This window comes from Miniopterus schreibersii, assembly GCF_964146895.1.
Source record: "Miniopterus schreibersii genome assembly, chromosome: 2".
Taxonomy (NCBI): domain Eukaryota; kingdom Metazoa; phylum Chordata; class Mammalia; order Chiroptera; family Miniopteridae; genus Miniopterus; species Miniopterus schreibersii.
In genome coordinates this window covers 87,411,028-87,432,937 of record NC_138102.1, presented here as the reverse complement: position 1 = coordinate 87,432,937, position 21,910 = coordinate 87,411,028, and the positions used below count along the sequence as shown (strand labels likewise).

At 36.1% G+C, this 21,910-nt stretch overlaps 1 protein-coding gene across 1 annotated transcript in view; it reads left to right on the top strand.

The window, feature by feature from the left end:
- SOHLH2 (spermatogenesis and oogenesis specific basic helix-loop-helix 2) overlaps positions 1-21,910 on the top strand; it is a gene marked incomplete at its 5' end in the record, with an annotated part of 61,156 nt that overhangs the window by 5,822 nt on the left and 33,424 nt on the right. The window contains 5 exon segments of the mRNA XM_081127745.1: positions 17,646-17,707; positions 17,787-17,891; positions 19,432-19,531; positions 21,531-21,597; positions 21,599-21,642. Of these exon segments, the coding sequence (XP_080983871.1) occupies positions 17,646-17,707; positions 17,787-17,891; positions 19,432-19,531; positions 21,531-21,597; positions 21,599-21,642 (378 nt within the window).

Genomic DNA, 21,910 nt, shown 5'->3' with positions numbered 1-21,910 from the left:
TAAAGAGAAATAAACAGACAGACAGACATTATTCCTGGAGTTTCTTAGAACAGTTGGTCTTCTGAATTTCTTTTGGCTTTCTACTGGAATATGAACCCTAGACAAACAAGCAAACTACCTCAAAGTGGATTTCACTTCCAAAACATGTTATGAACTGTCTTCCTTCTGAAGATATGACTATCTTATTGTATACCTTAAAAACAAACAAACAAAAAAACTCCTGTAGACAGAGTCCCCCTGTTTGGGAGCTCATAATAATATATCATTTATATAGTATTAAAAAAAATTTATAACAGCTTTATTAGGGAGGTAGAGCAGGGTTTCATCATTCCTACTTGACAGATTAGAAAACTGAGGCTGAGGTGACTTGCCTGAGACCACATGGGCTTGTTTTCACACAACTCAGACCAGAACTCTTTACTTTTTCCTTATGGTTCTTTCTGAAGGTTGATAATTAGTTGTCTTCTGTATTGAAGCCCCTTCATTTATACCTCTGAGATTCAGTATATGCCAAACTTAGTATAAACTAAATACACATATGGTTTGAGAAGAGCATTTGAACAAATTAGTATGGCTGACCTCTCTTCATTCCAGAGTACGATCCTCACTGTGCCTCTCCAAATGTAGTGAAGGCTTTGTATTTGCTCATTATTGAAGCTACATTTTGAATAGGATAAGAATAGAGTTCTATTTAAGAACAAGCTTAATGTCTAGTTACAGTAATTAAAAACCAGGAGGTTTGAGAAGAGAACTTTCTATCTGATATTCACCTCTCTGGATTCTCCCCACTCTTGCTTCTTTGCTCTAAATATCATAGCTTAACATTTCTTAGCAAGAAAAAGAAGGTAGATAAAGATACTAAATGTACAGGCATGCATATGGTAGTTCTACTGTTTTGCTGTAAAAGCATTTGTTTAAAAAGAAAAAAATGGATAATTTGTAGAATACACCAGGATTTGGTTTTCTTGTCTTTTGTTACACTATTCTCAATACTTAGTATACATAGGTCTTGAGTAACAGCAGGTATTCAGTACCTTGCTATAGGTGTAAATGAGTGTATGGATGAGTGTGTGAAATGCCATTTTAGGGCAGAAAATTAGTTCTAGCTTTTGTGTTCCTTTCTGAAAAAGAGACAATCCTTTCTTCATAGAAGCTTTGGCTTTCATGAGACCTGAGAGGCAAGAAATATCTAAAGTTTCCTTTCTTGCCCTCAGAACTGTTATGAGTTTATGATTTATGAATTATTTAAACCCTTGTACAGAATGTTTATATTTTTGGATCTATAGATTTTCTTAGAGTAATAAGTCCTATAAACATAATGCTGCATTTATAAGGCATTTAAACCTTCATCTTTCCTAAAACACTAACATTTAGTGACTAAACCAAAATGAAGAGTCTTGGTTTAGCTTTTCTTCTGATGTATTTTAGACTTTTTTCTCCCTTAGATCTTTGTTGTTGTTTTATAATATCTCAAAATATAGATAGGTCCAGGAAAATATACAACTATTTACCTTACTCTTCTCTCTTTTGGCACTTTATGTGCCTCACCAGTGACTGAGGAACGTACTATAGGGTAGAAGTGTCCAAACTTATTTTAAGTGTTAAAGCACATGATCATTTTAGAATAAAACATAAGCAGCCTCCTTAAAAAGATTCCTAAATTTGTTTTTATTAAAAAGAATATGTTTTCAGCTTAGACCTAATCATTGATCAATTTTAATCATTCATAAAAATATTGGTACTCTACAGACTGACATTTTCAAGAGTTATGGTACATCTCAATTATAGGTTAACATTTGTAGTAGTACACCCTAATTACATTTCATTTTATGAATACATTTTTTTGAGCCAGATGAACTCAAACATTACCCAGTGGTAAAATATTTTAAGATAGCCTTAGGATTCATATGGTTGGCTCCCGAATTCTGGAGATATTTGACTCTTGGCTTAGATCAGTTTTCAAAACTGAGGCACATGCACAGAGCAGGTACTGGATAAGTCAGACACATTGCAACACTTTATCTTCCAAAGGCAGGTACAGAAAACTAAAATATGTTTCAAACTAATCAACATTGATTAGATCCTGTCAGAAACTGATAATTTTCCAATTTATGAAATGTCTCTGCTGTTATTAAAATTCTGTGATTCTCATGAGCTCAGAGCAGTTCAGCAGTTGGAAAGGAATGCAGAATGTAGCTCCCCTTGCTCAGTCTAAAAATCGAGGAAGTTGTTGTGTTATGTCTCTGATTCCCAAACACCCTGGACTTGACAATGCAATTCAGTAAATTATATTAGCAAGTTACATGACCTGGTCCCTGGATATTTGACAATAAACACAATAAAAACAAGATATATAAGTAGTTTTAGTAAAAACATTATTCTATAAATTGATGGTGGATATAATTGGAACTGAGGAAAATTCTGTACCTTTATCATTTCTAGCATCAAGTTATGGGGCGAACCTAACTAAGAAAGTTCACAGGAGGAACTCTTCTAATGAACAGCATAGTGGGAGCAGGGCATACCATCCTTCAGTGTTGACCAGAATAAACTCTAAGAACTTTACTACATTTTATTGCAGGGGCCCTATTAGTAGCAAATGAACTCAGTGTTTTCAAATTTATAGTAAAACCCTCAATTTTCTTACGGAAAATCATTGTTTTAATTAATTAATTAACAAAGAACATTATTTGTTATGTATCAAATAGGCCACACCAGGTTAGTCTGGCTGCATTGGGCCATGGAGAGCATACTAGGTAACTGTATTCAAGAAGGCCACAACCCAAAAGTGATATTGGCTTTTGTTCCTTGAAATTCTTGTGGCTCTAAAGGAAGCAAGCTTAGCAATTTTTTCCAGTTTCATAAGGATTTATAAGAACCTTTTGATCCTCTTATTAGATGATAGATTTCAAAGGTTCTTTGGTCAGCAAAGTATACAAATTAGCCTATAAGACTTTATATGATTTTTTTTTTCTTCCAACTACTAGGTACCAGACCTGGGGATGGAAGCAACACTGGGGATGGCACTGCTGCAGTTTGAGCTGCCTCCAATTCCAGACTACTAGAGACAGACATAAAATGGACACTAGAATATCAATATCCAATTTTGTATGTGGAGTATAGTATCAGGAATGATCATGGCATTTAAACAGTATATTCTGTGAAACATGAGGAGAAATGATTACAGATTTTTAAAACCGAAGACGCTTCATTTGAGAAGGTACTCAGAAAGCTCTCAGAACCTGCAATTTGGTTTTGGAATATGGAAGAAGTGGTATTAGTTGGGATGTTTCTTTTACAGAATATTCATTCATTAGAAAAATGACCTTTTAAAAATCTTTTTTTGGTGATGCTGGAAACTAGAAACTCTATCCTTTTGTAGAGATTGTGAATGGGCAGCTGAGACTAAGGCCAGAGCTTTGGATTCTGGGAACTCTATTAACTGCTGATGTTCTGTACAGTTTTATAATTAGGGTTTCACAGGGATGGGAAGTGTTTGGGTTGGTAATTGATTCTGTGCTAATGACATAAATCTAGGGATTCCAATTCTGTCTGATGTAAAACTTGAAATTTGAAAGTCATCAGGGAATATAAATCTGTATATCCAAACCTAACCTATTTTTGTGTCAGTAAAATCAATTTATAAAATATAAAAAAAATAGATGCAGGATTTGTTTCTAAGAGAAAAAAAAAAATCTGCCTTTAAAAATTCTCTAATTCTAGGGTATTTTAATTTATGGTAACTTACTTTTTTGTGAATCTGGAAAGCATTTTTTAATTTAAAAACTTGGACTAAATTACAGAATATGTTTATTTTAGTGGTAATATCTGTGGAGCCCATTTTCCCCTTCCACCTCTCTTTCCTCATCCTGTTATTCATACCTTCATTATACCCCACACTTTATCATCACGTAAAAACTATATTTGAAATGCTTACATTATGGCAAGCATCATTCTTTTTTAAAAATTTTATTTTTATTGTTGAAAGTATTATGTATGTCCCCTTTTTGTCTCCCATTGACCCTATCCTCCCCACTGCCACCCCCTCCCCAGGACTTCACTGCACTGCTGTCTGCATCCATGGGTAACACATATATGCATATACGTTCTTTGGTTAATCTCTTTCTGCACCCCTACCCCCTTCCCTCTGAGAGTTGTCAGTCTGTTGCATGCTTCCATGTCTGCATCTATTTTGTTTGTCAATTTCTTTTTTTCATTAGATTCCATATATAGGTGAGATTATGTGATATTTGTCTTTCTTGGACTTACTTATTTTGCTTAGCATAACACTCTCTAGGTCCCTCCATGCTGTATCAAAGGGTAAGAGATCTTTCATTTTTACAGCTACATAGTATTCCATTGTGTAAATGTACCACAGCATTTTATCCACTTATTTACTGATGAGCACTTAGGCTGTTTCCAGATCTTACCTATTATAAATAACTCTGATATGAACATAGGGGGCATATTTTCTTTCTGAATGGTGTTTCAGGGTTCTTAGGAAATATTCCTAGAAGGAAATCACTAGGTCAAATGGCAGTTCCATTTTTAATTTTTTGAGGAAACTCCACACTGTTTTCCATAGTAGTTGTACCAGCCTACATTCCTACCACCAGTGTACTAGGGTTCATTTTTCTCCACATCCTCACCAGCACTTGTTTGTTGTTTTATTGATGACAGGCATTCTGGCAGGTGTGAGCTGGTAACTCACTGTCATTTTAATTTGAATCTCTCTGATGATTCATGACATTGAGAATATTTTCATATGTCTCTTGGCCATTTGTATATCTTCTTTGGAGGAGTGTTTATTTAGGTCCTCTGTCCAGTTTTTAATTGGATTGTTTCTCTTCCTTTTGTTGAGTTGTATCAATACTTTACATATTTTGGAAATAAAACCCTTATCAGATGTATCATTGGCAAATATGTTCCCCCATACAGTGGGTTCTCTTTTTATTTTGATGCTGATTTCTTTTGCTGTGTAGAAGCTTTTTATTTTGACATAGTCCCATTTTTTTTTCCCTTTGTTTCTGTTGCCCTAGGCGATGTATCAGTGAAAATTCTGCTACCTGAGATGTCTGATATCTTGCTGCCTATGTTTTCTTCTAAGATTTTTATGGTTTCACAACTTACATTTAAGTTTTTAATCCATATTGAGTTTATTCTTGTGTGTGGTGTAAGTTGGTGGTCTATAATGATGTTAATTTTACCAATCCATGAACATGGTATATTTTTTGACTTGTTTATATCTTTTTGTATTTCTTTTTTCAACTTTCTGTAGTTTCCTGAGGACAGGTCTTTTATCTCCTTGGTTAAGTTTATTCATAAGTACCTCAATTTTTTTGTTGTAATGGTAAATGGAATTATTTTTTAAGTTTCTCTTTCTGGGAGTTCATTATTGGTGTATAAAAATGCCATGGATTTCTGGGTTTTAATTTGTATCCTGCTACACTACCGAATTCATTCATTAAATCTAGTAGTTTTTTGTGGAGTCTTTAGGATTTTCTATGTAAAATATCATGTCATCTGGTGAATCATGATAATTTTACTCCCTCTTTTTCAATTTGTATGCCTTTTATTGTTTCTTTTCTGATTGCTGTGGCTAGGACTTCCAGTACTATGTTGAATAAGAGTAATGAAAATGGACATCCCTGTCTTGTTCTCATTATTAGGTGAAATAGTTTAGCTTTTGCCCATTTTGTATGATGTTGGCTGTCATTTGTCATATATGGCCTTTATTATGTTGAGGCATGATTTCTCTATTCCCACTTTGCTGAGAGTTTTTATCAAAAATGGCTGTTGGATTTTAGCAAATGATATGATCATGTGATTTTTGTCTTTCAATTTGTTTATGTGATATATCACATTTATTGATTTCCAAATATTGTACCAGCCTTGCATTCCTGGAATAAATCCCACTTGGTCGTGGTGTATGATCTTTTAACTATATTGCTCGATCCAATTTGCTAATATTTCATTGAGGATTTTAGCATCCGTGTTCATCAGGCATATTGATTTGTAATGCTCTTTCTTTGTAGTATCTTTGTCTGGTTTTCAAATTAAGATAATGCTGGCTTTGTATAAAGAGCTTGGAAATGTTCTTTCTGCTTTGCTTTTTTGGAATAGTTTGAGGAGAATAGGTTTTAGTTCTTCGAATGTGTGGTAAAACACCCCTGGTAGAGTCATCCAGACCAGGGCTTTTGTTTGCTGGGAGTTATTTTTATTACTACTTCAACTTCATTATTTGTTATTGGCCTATTCAGTTTTTCTGATTCATCTGATTCAGTTTTTGAAGATTGTATTTTTCTAGGAATTTTTCCATTCTGTCCACCTTGTCTAGCTTGTTGACATATAATTGTTCATAGTATTTGCTTACAATCCTTTCTGTTTCTGTGGTGTCAGTTACTTCACCTCTTTTGTTTCTGATTTTATTTATATAAGTCCTCTTTATTTCTTGATGAGTCTGGCTAAAGATTCATAAATCTTGTTTATCTGTCTGAAGTACCAGCTCTTGGTTTCATTGATCTTTTGTATTGTGTTTTTAGTCTCTGTGTCATTTATTTCCACTCTTTTTATTATTTCCTTCCTTCTACTTACTCTGGGCTTTTCTTGATGTTGTCTTTCTAATTCTTTAGGTTGTAGGATTAGTTTATTACAAGTTTTCTTTTATTTGCAGTACACCTGTTGTGCCGTGAACTTCCCTCTCAGGACTGCTTTCACTGAGTCCCATAGATTTGGGGCTGTTGTGTTTTCATTTTCATTTGTTTCCAGGAAGTTTTTTATTTCTTCCTTGATCTCTTTGGTAATCCATTTAATGCTTAAAAACATGCTATTTAGCCTCCATATGTTTGAATGTTTTTTAGTGTTTTTATTTTAGTTGATTTCTAATTTCATGCCATTGTGATCTATTTACCAGAGTTGTATCTTTTTGTTGTATCAATCACTTAAGTGTTATGAAGTGGCCCTCATTATCTGCTGTTATGTCATTTTAAAAATAGATTTAATCTTTATTGTTGAAAGTATTACAAATTTCCCCCCCTTTTTCCCCCACTGGCCCCCACTATCGTTTGTCCATAGGCTAGGCATATATGCATATAAGTTGTCTAATGAATCTTTTCATGCCCCCCTTCCATCTGAGCTAGGTCAGTCTGTTGCATGTTTCATTGTCTTTGGATCTGTTTGTTCTGTTTATAAGATTCCACACATAAGTGAGATCATATGATACTTGTCTTTCTCTGACGGGCTTATTTCATTTAACGTAATACTCTTCAGGTCCAGCCATGCTGCCCCAAAGGGCAAGAGATCCCTCTTTCTCAAAGCTGCATAGTATTCCATGGTGTAAATGTACCACAGCTTTTTTATCCACTCATCTACTGATGGGCATTTGGGCTATTTCCTGATCTTAGCTATTGTAAATTGTGCTGCTATGAACACGCATGTGTTCTTTCTAACTGGTGTTTCTGGTTTCTTAGGATGTATTCAAAGAAGTGGGATCACTGGGTCAAATGGCAGTTCCATTTTTAATTTTTTGGAAAACCATATGTTTTCTGTACTGTTTTCCATAGTGGCTGCAAGAGTCTGCATTCCTACTAGCAGTGTACTAGTATTTCCCTTTCTCCAAATCCTTTCCAGCACTTGTCTCTTGATTCGTTCATGGTAACCATTCTGACAGGTGAGGTGATATCTCATTGTTGTTTTAATTTGCATCTCTCTGATGACTAGTCACTTGAACATTTTTTCATATGTCTCTTGGCCATCTGTACTTCCACCTTGGAAGTATCTATTTAGGTCCTTTGCCCATTTCTTAATTGGATTGTTTGTCTTCCTTTTGTTAAGTTGTATGAGTTCCTCATGTATTTTGTATATTAGTCCCTTATCAGATGTATCATTGTCAAATATTTTTCCCCACACAGTGGACTCCCTTTTCATTTTGTTAATGGTTTCTTTTGCCTTGCAGAAGCTTTTTAGTTTGATGTAATCTTTTCTTTATTTTCTCCTTTGTTTTTCCTGCCCTAGGAGATGTATCAGCAAACATACAGATGTCTGAGATTTTGCTGCCTATGGCTTCTTTTAGGATTTTTATGGTTTTATGAATTAAAGTCTTTTAACCATTTTGAGTTTATTCTTTTGTATGGTCTAAGTTGGTGGCCTCGTTTCATTTTTTTGCATGTACCTGTCCAATTTCCCCAAAATCATTTATTGAAGGGACTGTCTTTACTTCATTGCATTCTCTTGCCTCCTTTGTCAAATATTAATTGAGTATAATGGCTTGGGTCAGTTTCTGAGTTCTATTTTCTGTTCTGTTCTATTGATCAATATGCCTCTTCTTGTGCCAGTACTAGACTGTTTTGATTACAGTGGCTTTGTAGTGTAACTTGATATCTGGTATTGTGATCTCTCCAACTTTGTTCTTCTTTCTCAAGACGGCTGTAGCTATTCAGGGTATTTTTTGGTTCCATATACATTTCTGGAGTATTTCTTCTAGATCTGTAAAATATGCTGTTGGCATTTTAATAGGAATTGTGTTGAATCTATAGATTTCTTTTGGCAGTATGGATATTGAATGATGTTGTTTCTACCATTCCATGAACATGGTATATTCTTACACTTGTTATATCTTCCTCTATCTCATTCTTCAATGTCCTACAGTTTTCTAAGTATAGGTCTTTTACCTCCTTGGATAAGTTTATTCCCATGTATCATAAGTTTTTTGTTGCAATTGTAAATGGGATTTTTTTGGGGGGAGGGGGCGTTTGTTTTGAAGTCTATTTGGTGAGATATGAATATTGTTATCCTAGCTTTTTTTTTTTTTTTTCCATTTCCATTTGCATGGAAAATTTTTTTCCATCCCTTCACTTTCATCCTGTGTGAGTTTTTTTCTTTTGAGGTGGGTTTTTTGTAGACAGCATATATATCAGTCATGTTTTCTTATCCACTTAGTTACCCTATGTCTTTTGATTGGAGCATTTACACTTAAGTTTGTTATTGATGGGTACTTATTTTTTCCATTTTTATTCTTTATGCCTTTGTCTCTCTCTATTTCTTTTGCTTGCAAGAGTTCTTTAGTATTTCTTGCATTGTTGGTTTGGTGGTAATAAACTCTTTTAACTTTTTTTTGTTTGTGAAGCTCTTTATTTCACCTTCAATTTTGAATGATAGCCTTGATGGATAGAGTAGTCTTAGATTCAGTCCTTTGCTTTTCATTACTTTGTGTACTTCATGCCACTCTCTTCTGGCCTAAAGTGTTTCTATTGAGAAATCAGCTATCAGTCTAATGGCAGTTCCCTGTAGGTAACTTTCTCTCTCTCTCTCTTACAGCCTTTAAGATTCTGCTTTGTCTTTAACATTTGCCATTTTATTTAAGATGTGTCTAGGTGTGGGTCTTTTGGGGATAATCGTGATTGGAACTTTTTGTGTTTCCTAAGCTTGAGTGACTTTTTCTTTCACCAGGTTAGGGAAGTTTCCTGTAATTATTTCTTCAAACAGGTTGTCTACTCCTTGCTCAGATTTTTCTCCTTTTGTTCTCCTTTGATGCAGATGTTGTTATGTTTCTTGTTTTCCTAAAGCCTCCTTAAATTCTCCTCCGACCCTTTAATTTTTTGATTGCTCCTCTGAATTGGTGATTTTTTTCTACCTTGTGTTCTATTTCACTGATTCAACACTCTGCTTCCTCTAGTCTACTCTTGATATTTCTTCCAGGGTATTCTTTATTTCAGCTATGTCATTCTTCATTTCTAATTGATTCTTATTCATGGTTTTTACCTCTAGTACCATGCTGGTGTAGTTCTCATTAACTTGCATATACTTCTCATTAAGTTGCTTGTAGTTCTCACTAAATTTTTTGAGCAGCCTTATAACAATTACTTTGAATTCTTTATGTGACAAATTGCTTGTTTCCACTTTATTTCATTCTTTTTCTGGCTATTCCTCCTTTTCTTTCATTTAGGGGTTGTTTCTTTGTCCCCCTATTTTTGCTTTTCATTTTTATTTGTTTGTATGCATTAGATCAAACTGCTCTGCCTCCCAGTCTTCATGGGGTGACCTTATGTAGTAAGTGTTTTTTGGACCTGGTGGTGCACTCTCTTAGATCTCCTGAGCTAGGTGCTCTGGGAATGTCTCTTGTGTGAGTTATTTGGGATCTCCTGTTGTTATTGGGGGTTAAATGCTGTTGTCCCATTCTTGGATGTAATCAACTCTCACACTGGCTGACTGTGAAGCTCACCCCAGACCAGGTCATGCAAGCTATTGTGCAGATTCTGACAGAACAGAACAAAATACAACAAAACAAATCAGGAAACAAAAGAAAGAAACAAAAACATATACAAGACCCCTACTACAACAACAAAAGCAACCACAAAAGAAAAGACAATTAGAAAAGAGAGGAAGAATGATAGAAGAAAAGAAAGAAAAAAATATAAAGAGAAACAAATGGGGAAGAAAAAGGATTATGAAAGGACAGAGATGAAATAAAATGCGAATAAAGACTAGAGGAAGTAAAATGGTATAGAAGAAAAGAGGAAGAAAAATTTGAAAAGGAAAATAGAAGAGAAAGCAGATATATCAAAACTAAGGAAAGAAAAAAATATGAGAAAGTAGGAGAAAGGAGGAGGGGGAGGGGAAATAGAGTAAGCAAAGGGAAGAGAAAAATTAGATATAGGAGAGAAAAAATAGCGACTAATAACAAATCAATTAAGTTGGAATGTAAAGAAAACAGTGAAAAAAGGGGGTGGTAAAACAAAAAAAGTGAAGTGGCATTCATCTCAGCAGAGTTTAGTGCCTCCTGGGATCTCCTGTTGTATCCTGCTCTTCTGATGACTGAGGCTGACTGTTTGTCTGCCAATTCTGGGCTTCCCTGGAGGTGCTTAGGTGCTAACCACTGTCAGAAACTGTCCTCCTTTGGCACTCAGCAACCTGTTTGAAGCTTCAAGGTATCCACAGTTTGTATCTTTCTCCACAGGACTTGGCTGCACATGGGAGGGGCCAAGCTCCACTCTAAGGCAGGTTTGTTAGCAGCACAGGTCCCAGTGATGGGTTAGCAAAATTCCCCAGGTTTCCAGGGATCTGCCTCCACCTGCCCTCACCTTCCAGCAAGCTGTCAATAACCACTCAAAAGTCTGTTTCTGAAAGGGCTTTAAGCGGATTTGGGAGTATAGGCCCCTAGTTCTCCTGTGAGGTGAGGGAGAGGTGCTGTTCAGTTTTCAGGTAAAGTGGTGCATATTTTTCCCTGTCCCAGAGCTACTCCTTTGAGAATGTCCCAGAATATTTCCCTGCCCTAGGCTGGGCAGAGATCCTCATATGCAGTCTGGGGGATCAGCTGGATACCAGGAGTTTTTATCAGCTCTCCCATGCAGGAAAAGCACCAGTCAAGTTCCAGGGATAGTGGCGTGGACAGCAACACCCCCAATACCTGAGACTGTATGAACCTGTAGGCTTGGCTTCTGTTGCTGGGTCCTCTGCACAGGTTGAGATGCAGGATGCTGCAGACAGGGCTCCTAAGGATGGGGCAGGCTGTATCACCTATGGTGGGTTTTTTTTCTTTTCCTGGATACTGGAAGTGGCCAGTGCCTCTCAGGAAAAATGGCCCTTTTGGTTTGCAGGAGTCTCCTGGCCACCGCTTTTCCCTGTCTCCCTCCCTAGCCTCTCCTTAGGCACCTGAGTCTGCACCACCATCCCTTCACTGAAGCCTTGGGTGAGTAGCTACAAATGAAAATCCTGTGCTCTGGGTTTAAAAGAAAAACAGAAACAAAGAATTGATGTTTTATTTCTGACAGGCTTCAGGCTCCCTGGCAGCCAGAAGCCCTGCTGCCTTTCACAGCTGGATGTTCTATGGGCCACTGGTCTTGGCTCTGGTGCTCTAGGCTGTGGAGCCTAGCATGGGTTCCCGGCCTTGATCTTCTCAGGGAAATAACTCTCCCATAGCCGAGAGATCCCACTTCACTCTCAGCCTGCTGCCCGTGGAAGCTGGGTCAGCCCCTCTCACAACCTTGCCCTTCCTACCAGTCTCCAGGTGTTTTCTGTCCTTCCTTAATATAAGTCTCCTCAGCTGGACCTCACCCCCTACCTTTCAGGTGGCTCACTCCTAGCCAGCCTCTGAAGCATTTCTGCCAGGAAGCCTCCTTGAGGCTGCAGAGCAGGTTGGTGCCCAAGTATGAGCTCCCATAGGACCCTGTGGCTTTCCTTCATAGCACTGGGCACACATATGGTCACTTACTTAATTATTTACAGTATGTGTTCAATGTCTGTCCTTCCCAAGAAACTGTTAACTCCAAGAGAGCAGGAACCCTATCTGTTTCTTTTGTCTGTTCAAAATATCCCCCAGAGCCTAGCACAGAGTCTGACACTAAGTAGGTTCTCAATACTGTATATATGACCGAGATACATAAATTAGTAAATAACATAATTAGCAATATATAATAATGTATATTTACCTTCAAATGCATGTGTAAGATAGATAATCTAACAGTATTATACATTGAGGGTTCTTCGGGTCTTTTTTTAAGGAATAAATAATAACCATTTTTAACTACATCATAAATAATGTTTTACGTATTTAAGAACAGTTTGTTTTTCTGAGGAAGTTTTAGGTGTTCTCTTTAAAGTCAGGTTCACGGTAATATTCTCTTTGGAAAATTATTTTCTCTTAGCTAATGTCAGTGCTTAGTATCCATCAAATTATCAGAAATTCCAACTTATTGACCACCAAAGTGTAGTTAATAATGCCACAATTTAAGTTTTATTTTGGAAATTTTCAAGCATATAAAAGTGAAAAGAATAGTATAATGAACTTCCATGTTCCCATAATGTAGCTTTAATAGTTACGGACATATGGACAATCTTGTTTCATCTCTGCCCTTTCCCACACATCCTTTCCCACCTTTCCACTCCTGCTCACTAGTGGATTATTTTAAAGCAAATCTAAGACATCATTTCCTGTCATCCATAAATACTTTAGTAAGTATCTGTCTAAGATAAGGAATCTTAAAAAATATCCACAATACCAATATAACACCTAAAAATTAATAACAATTTCTTAATATTGCCAAATATCCAAACAATGTTGAATTTTTTTTTTGTTTTTATCTTAGTATTCATTTTTTAAACTGTGAGCTTATACAGATTAGGATTCAATTTTTCCTTCACTCTTTTTTCCCTTTCTTTTCTTTCTGTTTTTCTCTTTATTTATATATGTTTCTAAAAGGGTCATTTTTTCTTATAGAATTTCCCACTTTCTGGATTTTGCTCATTTCATCCTTATGGCATCCTTTATTTTTTTAGTTTTTAAAATTTTTATTGATTTCAGAGAAAGGAAGGGAGAGGAAGAGAGAGGTAGAAATATCAGTGATGAGAGAGAATCATCAAATAGTTGCCTACTGCACACCCCTTACTGGGGATTGAGCCTACAACCCAGGCATGTGCCATGACTGGGAAACCAACCATGACATCCAAGTTTATGGGTAGTGCTCAACAACTGAGCCACACTGGCCAGGCCTCATAGCATTCCTTAAAATATTCCTCTTTTCCTTAAGTTTCTTATAAACTGGTGATTAGATAAAGAATCTGGATAAGATTTAGGTTCATTTTTTAAGAGCAAGAATAAAAGTGGCCAGAGATTAAAGATGGTGGCAGACTGAGTGGAAGCTACACTGCCACTCTCCCAGGACCAAACTGGAATTACAACTAAAATATAGAAAAACCATCCTGAATAATCCACTGCAACTGAAGACAAACTGGAGAGCATCCTCATAACCAAGGAGGAAAAGTGGAGACCACATAGAGACTGGTAGTAAATGCGGAGGTGCCAGGAATCTGGCTGGGCTCCCGCAGGCAGCAGCTGAAGGTCCAGAGGGATATCTCATCTGTGGGGGTTCCCACTGAGGACTCTGAGGCCTAAATCCCAGTCTTGGTTTCCCAGCCAAGAGCACCAGAACTGATAAAGGTGCCCACATACATCTGGCTGTGAAAAGCAGCAGGTTTCTGTTTGCCATGGAGACAAGGCTGAAAGTGCAGGTACCCTCTTAAAGAGCCAATAAACAAAGTTTCATGTGCAGCCACTAACCTTGGGCTCCAGCAGAGGGAGGGCAGAGTAGACTAGAGCTGGGTGAGAAGAATCTAGGGTTGTGGGCTCTGGAGATAAAGCTCAGAGGGCACACCACAGGATTCCTGTGTCAAGTCATTCCCCCAAACTGCAGAGGACATCTTTCACAGGTGGACATTTATCTTCTGATCAGTTTTTTTCCTGAGGGGGAAGCAATTGCCCCACCCTGCTGGAAAACCTCTTACCCTACTCTAAGGAGTTTCTATAGCCTGAGGCTCATTAAGAAAATCATATTAATCAGCCTGCAGGCAGAGGCAGATCTCAGAGTGCTTTGAGTCTTTGCCTGATCTGCTTCTGGACTCAGGCCTTGGAAAAGCAGACTTTGGTGTGCATCTTGGTCCCATCCAAACACACCCAGCTCCAACAGAGGAGACCTCAAGCTGAGGGATGTTGATAGCTCCAAAAAGGGTGCTCAGGGCTTGTCACAAAATGTGTCTGACATTGTCCTGCACCAGAGATCCTCCAAAAAGACTGGGAGTCCTAGCAGATCTACCTAATACATAGAAAAAACAAACAAAAGGCAGCCAAAATGGGGAGACAAAAAACAAGCTCCAAATGAAAGAACAAGAGAAGTCTCCAGAAAAGAGCTAAGTGAAATGGAGATAAGCAATCTATTACATATAGAGTTCAGAATAGATTGTAGGGATGCTTAACAGCATGAGAAAAGATATGGAAACTATGAAGAATGACCAGTCTGAAATGAAGAATGACATAGCAGAAATAAAGAATACATTGGAAGGAATAAACAGTAGATTAGAGGAAGCTGAGGATTGGGTCAATAAATTAGAAGACAGGGTAGAAAAAAATCAATCAGAGATCCAAAAAGAAAAACAATTTAAAAACAGGAGGACAGTCTAAGGCAACTGTGGGACAACATGAAACATAACAATAATTGCCTCATAAGAGCACCAGAAGAGGTCGGAAGTAAGCAAGAGTTAGAGAACCTGTGTGAAGAAATAATGGCAGACCACTTCCCTAACCTGGTCAAGAAAAAAGTCACACAAGTTCAGGAGGCATAGAGAGCCCCAAGCAAGAAGAACCTGCAGTCCCATGCCCAGACACATCGTAATTAAAATGCCAAAAATTCAAGACACAATCTTAAAAGCAGTAAGAGAAAAGCAATCTGTTACCTACCAGAGGAGCTCCCATAAGGCTGTCAGCTGATTTCTCATCAGAAACTCTACAGTCCAGAAGGAAATGGTGTGAAGTATTCAAGGTAATGCAAAACAAGGACCTGAAACCAAGACTCCTCTATGCAGCAAGGCTATCATTCAAAATAGATGGTGAAATAAAGAGGTTCCCAGACAAAAAAAAGGCTAAAGGAGTTTATCACCACCAAACCAGCATTGCAAGAAATGTTAAAGGGACTGCTGTAATAATAAGAAATAGAGAAACATAGGCATAAAGAATTAAAATCGCAATAAATAAGGACCTATCAATAATAACCTTAAGGGCTTTTAGAGAGAGATTAACAGCAATACAGTCATAGTCATGGACTTTTAACACCCCACTGACCTCACTGGATAGATCTTCCAGACAAAAAGTCAAGAGAGAAACAGTGACTTTAAATGTGCCACCACATTTGAAGCCAGATGGATTTAATTGATATTTACAAACTATTTCACCCCAAAGCTGCAGAATATACATTCCTCTCAAGTGCACATGGGCCATTCTCAAAGATAGACCACATGTTAGGAAACAAAACAAGTCTTTATAAGTTCAAGAAGATTGAAATCATATCAAGCATCTCAGATCACAGTGACATGAAATTAGAAATCAACTACAGTAAAAACACACAAAAACATTCAAACACATAAAGGGTAAATAGCATGTTATTAAACAATGAGTGAGTTACCAATAAGATCAAGAAAGAAATAAAAGCCTCCTGAAAACAAATGAAAATGAATAACAACCCCAAATCTATGGGACACAGTGGAAACAGTCCTAAAAGGGAAGCTCATAGCACTACAAGCCTACCTCAAAAAGCAAGAAAAATTTTTAGTAAACTATCTAACATTAGTACTTGAAGAATTAGAAAGCTCCTCTGTGAAGCTGTTTGGACCAGGGCTTTTGTTTGCTGGGAGGTTTTTTTTGTTTTGTTTTGTTTTTTAAATATATCTTTATTGATTTCAGAGAGAGGAAAGGAGAGGGAGAGAGATAGAAACATCAATGATGAGAGAGTCATTGATCGGCTGCAGCCCGCAACCAGGGCATGTGCCCCAACCGGTAATCAAACCCCGATCGCCTGGATCCTAGGTCGATGCTCAACTGCTGAGCCATGCCCAGCCGGGCTGGGAGGTTTTTTTTATTGCTGCTTTGATTTCATCAGTTGTTATTAGCCTATTCAAGATTTCTGTTTCTTCCTGATTCAGTTTTACATGATCTCACTCATATGTGGAATATAATAAACAAAGTAGACTGAGGAACAAAATATTTCCAGAGACGTAGAAGCATGGAACAGACTGATGAATCTCGTGGGAAGGTGGGGGTGGGGGAGTGGGTGGGGAGAGATTAATCAAAGAACTTATATGCATATATGCATAACCCATGGACACAGACAAGTGTGGTGGGGGGGGGAGGATGCAGGGTAGAGGGGATGAATGGGGGGAAAAAGGGGGCTATCTGCAATACTTTCAACAGTAAAGATAAATTAAAAAAATTAAAGAATAAAAGTGGACCATCTTAAATTGTACCTGTAGCTAAGGAATATTCTCAAAACTGTCAAGAACATAAAGTCAGTGAAAGTATCCCAGTCTGGTGGACACTAAGGAGACATGATGACTAAATGTATGGAATCCTGGGATATGAAAAAATGATTATAAGTAAAAACTAAGGAAATTTGAATAAAAGTATGAACTTAATAATAATGTATCAATATTGGCTCATTAATTGCGAGAAATATCAATAATAATGTAAAATGTTAGCAATACAGGAAATTGGGTATCTATGGGAACTCTATTATTTTTCATATTTTTTCTGTAAATATAAAATTATTTTAAAATTAAAGTTTTATTTCTTTAAAGTCATCCACTCACCCCTTCCCTAGTTGTAAAGAATGAAGCATTAATGGTTGCCATAGTTATGAATAATAAAAAGACTATTCTTATTAACAGACTGAATCCCTGCTCAGATAAGCCATGGGTTTACTAAAGACTCAGAATTTGGATTTCCTTGCCCATTAAACTGAAATAGAGAACCTTAAGCATCTGTCATAAATAAAGTATTAAATGCAGTAAATATTAGTTTTAGCAAAGTATCTTCTCCCCTTGTATTTCTCAAATAATCTGTAATTGTACTGTCCACCCTAGCAAAACACTTCAGAATTCTCTGTATGCAATTGTATGAAATAAAAATACATTCCCTTTCTTTATAAGTTGTTAAAGTGATCTATCTTTCCCTTCACTGATTTGAGATGCTACTTTTACTAAATTTCTATATTAATGCCACCATTTTAAATTCTAAATTCTAGTTCAGTTCCTAATAAGCTGTTATTGAATCTCAGTTTTTTTGAATGATGATTTTGCTTCAAAGTGACATTTTTTTTCTCTCTCAGATTTGGAAAGAAGAAAAATGCACATTTGCTGTTTGTTTTTATAATCCCTGAAAATTTTAAAGGTATGTGCCTACTGGACATATTATTTGTTTTTTCTCCAAACAGAAACTGTAGGTAAATATTTAATACAAATATTCTTAGGTTGTATTTCAGGGCATGGAACTGATATTACTTTAACTGAACCACTGACTATGAAGAAATTTAGCATTGTGGTAAAATACTGGAAAACATATTTCTCAAATACTGGTGAGTGAAAAACAAGTTTCCAAAGATTTGAAAATTTCTAACTACAGTACTATGAAAATTATACTTATACCTTTTAAAGTTGGTTTTTCACTTATGCCTTTTTTTTTTTTTTTTTGCTAAGGATTAACTATATGTTGTATACTTTAAAGAACATGTAATCCTTGCTGGTCATAGTCTGAAGAAAACAAGTGTAAATAAAATGAAGGGAAACATGTTCTCTACCTATGAAGAAAAGACTGACGTCTTCCTGGGATTAATATGTGTATACAGGACCAATATAGCATTGTGGTAGGCACAAGAGTTATTTATTCACAGTAAAACTGTTATTTTGTTTTTGGTAGTCTAGCTACTTACTGCACTATTTCTTAGTCATTAAAATGGAATTAACCATGTTGTGTCCTTATCTGATTGCCTAAAAGCCAGGGCCACTACCTTGAATCGTACCTTACTTTGTGCTTTGCAAAAACACTTGCATATAAATTATTTTACTTCTTTAAGTTAATAGAGTGGTTTTATTTCTGTTTTAGACACAGATAATGTCAGTGCTTCAATTCCACCTCACATTTCTAAATTCTTCACTTCTGTTGTATTATAGTGTTTCACCAACATCCAAATACTTAAGCTAATTAAATTAGCTTTAATTCGGCTTGTAAAAGGATATACTCCAATTTCTGAAATTAAATTCTATTGGAATTATTGTTGGTCAATGCCTATTTATGTTTTTTCTAGGCTTGGGATATTAGCTAGGAAATCTTTTCAAATTAAGGTAATATTTTTCTTAAAATGGGCTGAAAGACACTTTCAGATTATCTTGTATAATCTCATACTTCAGATGATACAAGATTCAGTATACCCCTTCTTTTTTAATGTTCTTTATTAATATTCAAGGAAGATTAGTGAGTCTGTTTTATAACATTCCAGTGGCTCCCAGGCCCTGCAGTTTCAGGGTTCTCCCTGGAATGGCTTACCATAGTGACCAAAGTTCTTTCTGCATCTTCTTCTTATGTGATTCCCAATAAAATAGAGAGCTGCTCATTACCACCTGTCTAGCACCCTTCCTATTGATCATAACCACGCCTGCTTCCAGTTGTCTCATCTTTGCTCTGAGGATGAGCAGCTGCAAAAAACAAAGCAAAGCAAAACAAAACAGAACAAAAACAAAAGCAAAAATCACACACACAAATAAAAACATCAGATGCCATGTTTTGACAATGTAGCTGCTTACTGAAGAATCATACATAGTTCCTATCCCCGCCATTCATCTATAAATAAGAACTTAATAAGTAAACTCAGTTGAATGTGTTCTAAGCAAACTTATTTCTAAGTTTCTAGAATCTGGTCGAAAAAGGATAGAAACCTAGGTGGTTTCATGATTCATCATTGAAATCAATAAATTGTTTTCTGTTTCAAAAAATACTGTTTTGTAAAGTCTATTGAGTAAAAAGTGACAACAGCTGTTGATTAGGGTGTGTATGTGTGATTAACATCAACAGCACGAGTGATTGTAGAATTAAAGTGGTCCCCCTTTTAAAACTTTCAGTTAAGAATGAAAGTTCTATGAAGCCTGAACAATATGGATTGCCCCTGCAGAAGTCCTGCAGTGAGCACCTGGGATGTTTTTCTACTGATCTATTTGCTTGGTTAGTTTTTTTTCACATTTTCAGAATAGCAAGTTTAACTGTATACATTTTATTTAAAAAGTATGGAGAACTTGTTGGTTGTGGAACACTAGCTCAAGTGCTGGGGATGAGGCAAAAGATAGAAGAGGCTATTTTGTGGAAGAAGGATACAACTTTTTATGTATTTCAGAATCCTGAGCTGGGACAATGGGTACACATTACAGAGTATTCAACTAAATATAAGGAACTACTTCATAACAATCATATTTGACCGCAAGGGAGCAAGGTGAATTGTAAGGTAGTAAATTCCCCATCATTGGACATGTTAAAGTAGAGTCTGGATGATCACTAATCAAAATTAAATAGTGGTGGTGTTCAAGCTTTTTTAAAACAAAATCTTGTCTTTAAACAAAAATTTTACGTAAACCTCAATAATTAAACCACAAGAGCAGCCTCAGCTATTATCCACCTACTACTAATCTTCTCTTCTCCTTGATGACTTTTTTGAACTCATTAACCTATACCCCCAATTATTGAAAATAACGCTTAAAAAGGTATCTCTCTCTGTCTCCCTTCTCAGTTTCTGTTTTTGTTTCTCTATCTGAGAGATATTAGAACTGGCATTCAAACTTGCATTGTATAGGCACTTTAACTGGTGATCAGACCCTTCTAATGCTAGCATTGTATTATGCTTTTAAAAATTCAGTTTTTGTTAATTTCTTCCCTTTAAGTTGATTCTCAAGGGGGTTTTAAATATAGCATAAGGCTACAAACAATGGACATAATTGCTGAGGACATGTGTGATGATGGTGGGAGTTTTGAGTCAGTTACTTCCAGAATTTGTAGAATGTGACTATCTACTATTTGTAGAAATGTAACCATTTACTATTTTGAACAAGGAAGAGATTTGGCAAACAATAAATGGGTTAAGCCAAAGATGCACTCACTTATACTTAAGTGAGTATAAGTGCAACAATATCAGCAGCTTTCTTGGTCTTATTTAACATTTTAACCTCAAGGAGATTTACTATATTAAACCTTATCCGGGATATGAAGTTGAGAAAGGTTTTGGAAGGCTTTGTGATTTTCTTGTATTACTTGCAACTGCTTTTTGAGTCTCACTCATCTTGAATCTTTATTCTTCCTCAGAACTCTACTACTAAAAATACAAGTAAATTTTCAAATCAAGTTATATCCCTTGGAATAAAGGAGATAATATTGGTTTTTAAGTTTCTTAGGGAAATTTTATAAAAATTAGTCAAATTAGTTAATCAAAATCCTGGAGAAGTTCTAGAAAAATGGTAGAACTAGAAAATGTCTATTAATTGACAAATGTTTATTTATTTATTCATTTATTTATTCATTTTTAATCCTCACCTGAGGACATGCTTAGAGAGAGGAAAGGGGAGAGAGAGAGAGGGACAGAGATAAGAGAGAAATATTGATCCTTTGCCTTCCATACGTGCCCTGACCTGGGATCAAACCTGCAACTTGGGTATGTGCCCTGACCAGGAATTCAACTGGCAACCTTTTGGTGCACAAGACAACACTCAACCAATTGAGTCACTCCAGCTGGGCAATTGACAAATTTTTATATGGAAGGAACCTACCTTTGCTGATCAAGTTGGCCCTCTAATCCATTTTTCTGTTTCTTGTAATACACCGTTAGATACAGTTATATAATTTGGGGTAGTTGTAATCAATGAGGTTGTAATTATTTTAATCCTGCTTGTATCTGTTATTCTTTATCTGTATATTTTAGAATATTGGTCAGTCACTGAATTTATGATATCTTGATAATAAATTATTTTGAAATTTTGAAATAAAATATTCTGTACCAAATATGTAAGGTACATATTTAATGCTTTGATATTTACTGCACTTTTGTATGAAGCAAGAGACTTAGATAAGCACCCTTTGATTAGTGTACTGGTGCTTATTGTTTAATATTGCCTGACAATTTTCCTCTTAAATGTATGATATGATTTTCTCTTGTTTCTCTTGTTTCTCTTGTTTCTAGCTCTGAGTCTCTAAGAAATGACATTGGGCTTGAATTAAAGGTTCCATTTACTGATTTCAAAACAAGCAAAAAAGATTTCTGTCCTTCATTCAAGCAAGGGAAAGCTGAGAAGGTGAACTTTGATACAGCCCTTTTAGCATTATTTGCTTGTGGAAAGAAATACTTTCATGAATTTTATAATTTTTTTGTAATATTGTTTAAAGTCTATGTGAAACTAGTAAATCTGGCAACTAAATACACAGGCTACTCATTCATTCATTTCATCATTCAACAAGTAGCTATGACTATCTACTGTGTGCCAGAATATGTTTGGAGAATTGAGGTAAAAACTAAATCCTTGCCTTCAAGGAGGTCTTAGTCTAATGCTCAGACAGACTTCT